We start from the raw sequence: 10,087 nt of genomic DNA, 5'->3' as shown, positions 1-10,087 counted from the left end.
AGTCTAGAAAACGAAGGCAGAACTAGCAACGAATAGGCAATACAAGTGAGAACAATTTTTGATCGAAATGTGCACAAAAATCGAATAAATAGAACGAAAGTAGCGGAAACAGTTGGTGAAACAGTGAAATTATCAACTGACATTGAAGATTCCGAGAGATAATACTGATCGGGGCTGGAATTAGAATTTTTCCATACCACCAACATAAGTGGGAGTTGTCACGAAGGTTGAATTCAAAAGTTTCACAGAATGGAAGATATTTTTCATTGGTGCCGTGAGGGCAACTCAATCCAAGTGCGACTTTGGCTGGACGACACCGAGCATGATATGAATCAGGGGTAGGTTGGCCAAAATCTAGTCGGTAAAATGTTATGAAGCATCGAAAGAAAGTAACAGCTCACAAATGCCATAAATGGAAGTAATGCTTTAGATTGCAAAAACGAATTATTCACTTTAAGTAATATCCCAGATTGTACGATAACTAAATAAATAGTTCAGAAACACAGCTGAATCCTTTGCATAGGCTCGAAATTTCCTGTTGCAACTTTGTTTCCCCCATTTTATGGCAATGTGTAGGCTTGCTGACGTCATCGATTTAGTTTGTTTACATGCCAGCTAGCATGTTTACTACGCTCGGTCGGTTTTATGAATGGAAGAACGTAATCAAAACAAGCTGTTGCTATTGGATCGATGCAGTTGCGCTATAATAGTATTTATATTTCGGGTATCGTACCAATTGAACAGTTTTGTGCTTTCCATTTCAGAGATGATCATGGTTTCAGTCCTCTGCACTGGTGTGCCAAGGAAGGTCACACCAAACTGGTGGAAATGCTGTTGCATCGTGGAGCTCGAGTTAATGCCACCAACATGGGTGATGACATTCCACTCCATCTGGCTGCCGCTCATGGACATCAGGAAATTGTTCAAATGGTAAGCTGAGATTGGCAGTTTTTCGAAATCACAGGTCGTTCTTGCCTTTGAAATCTCTGTTCTCGCCACAGAAGGTTTCTGAGTGGCAAATGAATTAGGCGTTTTGTGGTAACCATCGACTCTAGTCTGGCTCTCAAATGGCAAATAACCTAATCAAATGCACGGCCCAATAAATTGAAACTGTACACAAGATTTGCCTATCCAAGGCAGAAAAGTACATACGAGTCTGATAATAATCATCAAATTCCGTTCTTGAAACTCCAATTCCTTTACCGAAACAGAATTCTTTCAACTCTGAAAAAGAAGAACCTATTCTTAACCATCCTAATAGTGTGAGCATTCAAAATGCTTTACTCATCACTTTACGGAGCTGGATGTCAATTTAAAAGCGGGTGAGTTAAGCCAGAGTTGACGTGAAGCCAAATTAAACTGGCAGGCTTTTCATACTTCCAAATATCGATCGATAATCGTTCGTATTAGTTAGTTGATTGTGTGAAATTGTTTTGTAGTTGTTGTATTGAAGTACAACTTATTGACGACAAATTAAATTGAAGGGAACAAACGAGAGATACAAAAAAAATGTGGTTGTGTACGCAACACGACCGATTACGATCAAATTCACTCAGAGATACATTTAAATTTTAAAAATTCACAATTTGTTTGTCATCGTCTAGGATTTCTAGATTCAAGTAAGAAATTATTAAAACCTGGCTCATCGTAAACATACTCCAAAGATTCGAGATGCAGGATTTCAAGCCTTGCACAGTACCATCAGAAGCTCGACTTCAGCTACCCTTAGGGAAGGGAGAATGTCAATATCCATACAGAGAACTGATAGGCAGTTTATGGACTATTCACACTGTTCCGTTCCGATTCAGTTCCATGACGGTTCATTGAAAGTGCCCTGTTCCAGTATTTGAAGACAAGACGTTTAAGACAAATTCTTTGATGCCAAACCTAACCTAGTTTCCACACTAACTGCTGTCAAACAATTTTTTTGAAGCTGGTTTTGAATCTAGTTTCCACATCATTAAACTATCATTAAACCGCTTTGAATCTGGTATTAGCAAAATGGAAAGAGACAATCGAAGCTAAAGAGACTATTCTTGCAGTGTTCTTGGATCTGAAGCACACTTTTGAAACAATCTCAAGATCTTTATTGTTACAAACCCTACAACGCATTGGAAGAGTAGCATACACATGGTATGAATAAATAGCTTTTAAATGCTGATAGAAAACAATAGACTGTATTTAACGATTTTGTGTCTAGTTCTCTAGATAATTCACTTGGAGTGCCTCAGGGCAGTGTCCTAGGACCAATTTTATTTATTATGTATATGATTGATATGAAACGAGTTTTTTAGAGTTTTTAGTTTCAATTCGACACCCAGACAGATCAAACGTGCTACAACTCTATCTGAGTTCAAACAATTATATATTTCACATGTAAAACCTGTATTATGAACATTATTAAAATATTTATTATAATTTGATTTGTTTAAAATTGTGTAAAATGAAGAAGATTGTATTTTGACTTATTAGTATTTTTTGTAGATGCTAAAAGTTATTATAATCAGACTTGATATAGATAAAATAAATGAATTGTCTACAAAAGTTTGAGTCCGTGCGCCTAACGCAGTCAAAGACAATCTAGAAATGAAATATGGATGAATTGAGAGATGTTATTGTTTGAGACCAATTATGGTTTTCTTTAGTTCTAGCTGGGATCTACACTGCCCATACTTACATATCAGTCCCATATGGAAAATCGGCATGTCGAGAAAAAGACGATTCAAATTTTATTTCCGAATTTTTTTATTTACTGTGCTACCTAATGCTAAATCATGGTATTATTATATGAAATAACGGTAATACACCTTTACTATTCCAATATTGCAACAAATGAAATTATTGAAATTTGCACTGAATGGGACTGAATTGATTTTTTTTTTCATTTTATTGAACAAACCCTCAATTTTTATTGCAATTTCTGAGAGTATATTGAGGATAGATTTCATTCCTCAAGCTAACTCAATATTGGCAAAAATGGGTTCGATTTCTAATTTGTTCAAGGATCTTCCCGGGTTGGAAATTTCCTTGATCAACCCTGGATAGTAATTGTGATATAATATAGTATAGTAATTTCTTTTTGTTCAGCTGTTCTATTAAAGGAAAATCTAAGCCTGTTGAGTTAACCAACTCGTTTCAATTTTTGATTACTGGTTAAAGTATGTAATAATATAAATTATCACTTAGATAACTCGTTCAGCTCACAGTTTTGAACCTGATTCTTATATTGGGTTTGCTCACGCCCCCGTTGCGAAGTGCGAACCCAACTCAGTTTCGTGAAAAGTGTTTGTTTGGTGAAACTACACTGGGTCAGTTTTAGTTTCCTTAAGCGAAAACGACAACATCTAGTAAGACACAACTTTAGAAACAGATAGAGGGAACTTTGTCTTCTCTAGTCTGTTAAAATCTACCAATTTCGCATTGTTCCTTCATAAATTTATGAGAAATGGCAAAATATTATTTAGTTATAACAAAGGATTTTTACACATAATAAAAACTAAATGAAAAAAACTTTAATATTATATTCCAACCAGCGAGCTAAAAACCCTTCTGCTCCGAAGTGGAATGTAAGTAGAATTAAACATAAATAAACAGAAGCTTTCACTGTCAAAAGTAAGAGAGTTGACGAAAGTTTAATTTTTTTTTGTTCTAAACAACTTTTATCAATGGTTTTTGCCTTTCTCGTATAGAAAGGTTTGGCTATCACTGTGAAACAGACTTTTGAACCGAAGTCCGGAGGGCCGAGATTCATATACCATTCAACTCAGTTCGTCGAGTACGCAAAATGGCTGTGTGTGTATGTGCGTATGTGTGTATGTAACGTTTCTTTGCACTAACTTTTCTCCGAGATGTCTACAATAGGTCCTGATTTTTTTTGGATTTGACTTCCGGTTCCGGAGTTATGAGGTAAAATATACAAAAAATGAAAACATGTGTACTAACCTTTATCAGAGATGGCATGACCGAATTTTTACAAACTTATTCTCAAATGAATGGTCCTATGATCCTATACAAAACATCTGAATTTCATTTGGATCTGACTTCCGGTTCAGGAATAATAGGGTAAAGTGTGGTAAATATTTCATACCATAACTCAAAGGGGCGAAACAAAAAACGTATTTTTTTTCTAAACTACACTTTTGTTCAGTTAGAATCTGGAATCATTTGCTGTGTTGCAGCGGCACGGAAAGTGACCGCTGCAAGAATTCTTTCACAGCGTTTATCTAAAGACTGCCCCAGAAAGTATGGATGCAACCAAAAACCGCTGCCATTACGCAATGGTTCAGAATCTGTCAAATTTTATGGCTGCGTCCTGTTGTTTATACTCTTCTCTAACCACTTGTGCAGTTGTTTATTCGTTTTCATTAGTTTGTTTCGAATTGTGTGGACTTTCAGCAGAACAACGTCGAAAAATTGTGTACAAATGGTGCACAGAACGCGAACTGTCACTGAAAAAGATAGCAAAAATGGAAGGAGTAAATTAAAAATCCGTTCGAAATGCAATCAGGAAGTTCGGTAAGGATAACACCTTTGAGGATAAACCAAAACCGGGTCGAAAAAAAGGTCCTGCTAACCCTCAATTGGATAAACGTATACTGAAGGCGTTCGAGCAAAAGAAGGAGGTTTCAGTTCGGGATGTGGCCAAAAAAGTGGGCACTTCGAAGTCAAATGTTCTTCGTGCTAAAGAACGTTTGAATCTTCGAACCTGTAAGAAGCAGAAACAACCTTAATGTATTCCAAAACAAGAAGCATTGATCAGGCCGAAATTTCTTGCTGGAAATTTGAACTGCATAATCATGGACGACGAAACTTACGTGGTACTCGATTACAAATCCTTGCCGGGACCACAATATTATACGGTGCGAGGAGGGCAAGTGTTAAACGAGTCCGAGACATCGATTGAAGTCGAAAAATTTGGTAAGAAAGCTATGGTCTGGTAAGCAATTTGTAGCTGCGGTAAGATTTCGAAGCCCTTCATCACCACTGCTTCAATGAACAGCGATATATATTTACATCAAGGAATGTTTACAAAAACGACTTCTACCCATGATTCGAAGCCACAAGGATCCTGTTGTCTTCTGGCCAGATCTTGCTTCTTGCCACTACTCGAAATCAACGGTAGAATGGTATACTACCAAAAATTTCACTTTCGTCCCAAAAGACATGAATTCACCAAATTGCCCACAACTTCGACCAATTGTGGAATTTTAGGCATTAACGAAGGCACATCTTAGGAAACATGTCTCGGCAGCCGAAACCATTCAACAGTTCGAAATAGATTAGAAACAAGTGTCAAAACTTGTCGCCAAGAAGTCTGTACGGAATTTAATGAGGAACGTTCGCAAGAAGGTGCGCCAGCTAGTCTACAATGGCTAAGTAGCAAATGTTGAGAATAATATTCTGTTGTTGTAGTCTAATATTATCAGTATATCGAAAAAAATCTGAATATCTAACACTTGTGAATTATTTACAGTGAAATCAAGTCGACAGAAGAGAAAAAATTCTGCATGGAACTCGACAGAAGAGAATGGAATGGAAGTCGACAGAAGAGAAAAAATTCTGCACACCCACTTTGACAATCCAACGTGGTCCGTCATCGCAAAAAACTTTGAAAATCAGCAAATCAACTGTGTATGACGTTTCAGGGACGTAAGCGTCATAGTGGGACAAATGACCGCAAGCTGAACCAGAAGGTGTTGAGAACCGTCAGAGCAAATCCTGAACTATCAGATAGTAAAATTGCACTAAAATACGCTGCTGTTCGTAGTACCGTTCGAAGAAATTGTTTGCGAACTGGATACCGTTCTTATCGAGCCAGCCATGAACGTTGAAGCAAAGTTTCGTCACCAAAACTCGAGCTCAGAAATTGTACCAGAAGGTTTTGACGAAGTACGTCAAAATGGATTTCGAACAGCTTCCTGACCAAAAAATCTACATGGCACGAGGAGATGTTCCCGCAAAATTCAAGTTTGCTTTTAGGACAAATTTGTTAAAAAACTGATGATTTTGCAAGCGATATGCAGCGGAAGAGTAAAGATTAAAGCGTTCGTGACGAATAAGTCGATTTACTCGAAGCTGCACTAAGAAAAATGCCTCAAAAACCGCGTACTACCTTCCCTAAAAGCCCATCAAGTTCCCGTGAAGTTTTGGACGGATTTGGCGATTTGCTACTACAGCCAGGAAGTCATCCAGTGGTACCACAATAATAACGTAGATTTAATCGATAAAAACATAAATCCACCCAACTGCCTTCAGGTCCGGCCCATCAAGAGATTTTGGCCAAGAAGGAAGCGGAAGCTTATGAAAAATGGAAAAACGGCTCGGGACGCGACTCAGATTGTGGAACAAATGTTCCAAAGAAATAGACTCTGGAGGCGTGCAACATTTGATGGGAGGAATCAAGAAGATTGTGGTGATATTTATTCTTTGAAGTACAGTGAATTAACTTTGTTTTGATGCATTAACCTTATTTGTACGTCAATTCGTTACCGAGATACAGATTATTTTCTTATTTCGGATTCTAAATAGACATAGTTTCAAAACTATTTCATTCGATAGTCATTATCAGTAGACGACCAAATTTCACGATCACGATCAAAAAATTTCACGATCAAAAAATTATCACTCTCTTTGAGGGTAAATTTTGAAAAGGTGCCCCATAGTAAAGTGAATACGTATTCACGTAAAAAAGCCAATGAAAAATTAAGTCAGTCGAACAGCGGTAATGGCTGGGAACAGTTTTATGTCGGTTTTTAGAGTAAATCTTCGTTTTAAAAACTTTCTAAGGTCTCTATCTAAAGTCGGTTTTTTTTATTATTATATCATTGTACCGTAAAAAAAAATATTTTCCTTTCTTCCAGCTAATTCGTCATCGATCGGACGTCAATGCGGCAAACGAGCACGGAAATACGCCACTGCACTACGCTTGCTTCTGGGGATATCAACCGATCACCGAGGAACTGGTTAACAATGGTGCGTTGGTTTCGCTTGCCAACAAGGATGGCGATACTCCACTGGACAAGGCAAAATCCATATTGGCCACACGGTAATTCATTTTCCAGTCACACACCGACAGAGCATTTTAAAAACACCGTCGTACATTTTTTTCAGTTTGCATAGTTTGGCAGTCGAAAGTGGACAGGAGCTGAAGAAGATCAGCTTCAAGGATCAGAGCTGGCTGGGAATGAAGACACGTTCTCGGGATGCTACGCTGTCCCGTTACAAGGGTATTAACATTCAGGACCTTATGTTGCATACCAAGTTGGCCATTACTCCGGGTGGCGAAACTTGGCGAGGCAGATGGCAAAATAATGACATCGTTGCAAAGATACTGGCTATACGGGAGTGCAACTCTCGCGTCAGTCGCGATTTCAACGAAGAGTTCCCGAAGTTACGAATTTTCTCTCATCCGAATATTCTTCCAGTGGTTGGAGCGTGTAACGCACCACCGCGTTTGATTGTCATTAGTCAGTATATGCCTAGAGGATCACTGTACGATCTCTTGCACGGTGCTGCAGGCATAGTAGTTGATACTGCCCAAGCCGTACGTTTCGCTTTGGACATGGCGCGTGGAATGGGTTATTTGCATTCGCTTGAGAGAATTATCCCGGAGTATCATCTGAACAGCTGTCACGTAATGGTAAGCCACTGAATTAGACCTGCGGTGGTAAAACGTTTCCGACTAACGAAATCATTTTTCAGATTGATGATGACTTGACGGCCCGCATCAACATGGCGGATGCCAAATTTTCCTTCCAAGAGCGCGGACGTGTTTATCAACCGGCCTGGATGAGTCCGGAAATGTTACAAAAGAAACGTACCGATCGCAACTGGGAAGCCTGTGACATGTGGAGCTTCGCGATTTGCATTTGGGAGTTGGCGACCAGGGAAGTTCCATTCGCGGAACTGTCGCCAATGGAAGCAGGGATGCGGATCGCAACCGAAGGTCTGCGCGTTACAATTCCACCCGGAACATCGCCACATTTGAGCAAACTGATCAAAATTTGCATGAACGAAGATCCAGGCAAACGTCCAAAGTTCGACATGATTATACCGATTCTCGAAAAGATGAAGCGCTAGGCGCAGTGACACGTGTTCGGTTCAATGTAGGAGCAATGTGCCTTAAATGTTCTGTCATCTTAATTTATTTACGTTTCAATAGTCCTAGTGTGGGTCAACACTAATTCTGCCAAAATGTAACAGTGTGCTGAAGTTTTAACAATCGATTCACAGGAGTTTTAATTATAGTGGACACGTGACAAGGTTACACGTAAAATTAACTCATAATTACGTTATCGTGGAAATCTGAAATCAAATAACAATTAAAAAAGTGTCTTACGAGGATAAAGTATTCGATTCAATTAATAGGGTCTAGTTTGTCTTCCCGCGAAACAAAAATAAAACAATTAACTGGTATTAATTGTAGTAATTGCATGCTCGTATACTTAACGTTGTAGACAAAGTAGGCTGAGATTTATTTTTAATAAATGTTTATTGACGAATACGGCTTTCTAAGTTTTTGTCGAAATCCAATTCCAGATACCCAAAGCTAACCAGCTTTCTATTGCTAACTCATTTTTTGTTATTATTTATTCGAATTCAGTTTACGTGTTTCCGAATGGGAACGACCTGTGATTTTTAGTGCACCAGAACGATGCATGTCTCCGGACACCACCACTTCATGATATTTTCCATAATGGCAAGATACCAAATCCGACCAAAACTGGACGGGAGAATTGTGATGCTAGAGACAAAAGAACAGATGTTTTTCCAAGCACTACTGCATATAAAAATCTGGTTGATGATCCCGATCGCGATGTAAATTAAAGACGGTTGGGTTGGGGTACACAAAAAAAAAAGATTTGATTGTCTGGTTCGGTTTAGGTACGGGTGCCCGATTTTGTGAGTCAGGGAAAATCCGCTAGGCATTAACCCTCCGTCCAGCCAGAGGTTTTTCGTTTTTTACCATCAATTTTACATGTTTATAATTTATCTATCGACTTGAGATATCAGGTAGCTTTCATTGGCAATGCAATTTACAATATAGACAGTGTCTTACGCACTTTTTTGCTTTATTAACATTGGTGAAATCCAGGCACGCACTGAGAAGGGGGCCAAGGAACCCCTTTCTTTCCATAAATCGGATACTTTCATCGATTGCTTTGATATATACTAAAGGGATATATTTTTGCTGGTATCTTTTTGGCAACACTGTTTTTGACAGATCACGAGTTAATCGTGTCTTGTGTCATTGTCAAACTTGTTTAGTTTTAATCATGGATTGACTCACAACGTCTAAAATTTGGTGAATGGGCGCAGGCAAAGTTGGAGGAAGATCCACTTTTTTATCGAAAAATTGTGTTCGGCGACGACGCTCATTTCTGGTAGAATGGATACCATTATCTCACGTTTTGGACCAGTCACATGGCTGCCTAGATCGTTCGATTTAACGCCTTTGGACTATTTTTTGTGGGGACATGTTAAGGCTCATATCCATAAGGATAAACTACTGGCCTATATGCTGAAAAGAGTGTGCCAAAATTGAACCTTGCGCATGGACCATCTAAAGCGGAGCCGCGGCCAACATTTGCATGAAATCATTGTCAAATAATTGTCAAATAATAAATTATATTGATCGTTCTATCGATTCCAGTAAACATTTCATCAATTTTCTCAGTTTTTTGGTGACTTTATTAACCAAAAATTTTTCATGTAATTATATACATATTTCCATTCGTATAATATTAAAATAAACGAATTAAATAGCCGATATAGATTGATAAATTTCTAACGACATGTAGGTTTTCAAACATATAGTTTTTTTTCTAAATCTCTAGTCAGTCGGTTACCGAGAGATAAATGTGGAGTTATTTTAATTTTAATTTTCATCTACTCTCATTCTAACGATTCCAAAACAAATGTTGAGCTTGTCTTGTTCTGATCTTCTACTTCATTCCTGCCATCACAATGAACACCTAGACACTCTAACTATTTCAACTTAAAAATATCTAAGACAACCAAGACGTATGAACCAAACAGAATTCAGACTTGGCCATTCGAAGGATTCTAAATCTACTTAGACTATATC

The 10,087-nt window shown here is 38.2% G+C and overlaps 1 protein-coding gene across 1 annotated transcript; it reads left to right on the top strand.

Annotated features, from left to right (window-relative positions):
• The first annotated feature begins 2 nt into the window (after positions 1–2).
• Positions 3–8,501, top strand: LOC131438056 (integrin-linked protein kinase). Its single transcript, XM_058607843.1, has 5 exons — positions 3–338; positions 765–930; positions 6,861–7,045; positions 7,111–7,639; positions 7,702–8,501. Exons 1-5 carry the CDS (start codon positions 250–252, stop codon positions 8,077–8,079), a joined length of 1,347 nt encoding a protein of 448 aa, XP_058463826.1. The 5' UTR covers positions 3–249; the 3' UTR covers positions 8,080–8,501.
• Positions 8,502–10,087: the final 1,586 nt, after the last annotated feature.

This window comes from Malaya genurostris, chromosome 3, assembly GCF_030247185.1.
Source record: "Malaya genurostris strain Urasoe2022 chromosome 3, Malgen_1.1, whole genome shotgun sequence".
Taxonomy (NCBI): Eukaryota; Metazoa; Arthropoda; class Insecta; order Diptera; family Culicidae; genus Malaya; species Malaya genurostris.
Note: the sequence above shows the minus strand (reverse complement) of the source record. Positions and strands in the feature narration are given on the sequence as shown.

Excerpts from the sequence above, each read along its gene's own strand:
- LOC131438056 (XM_058607843.1), top strand. The coding sequence starts at position 250 with ATGGAAGATATTTTTCATTGGTGCCGTGAGGGCAACTCAATCCAAGTG. Across the intron at positions 931-6,860 it reads ATCAGGAAATTGTTCAAATG|CTAATTCGTCATCGATCGGA; the intron begins GTAAGCTGAGAT and ends CCTTTCTTCCAG. Across the intron at positions 7,640-7,701 it reads TGAACAGCTGTCACGTAATG|ATTGATGATGACTTGACGGC; the intron begins GTAAGCCACTGA and ends ATCATTTTTCAG.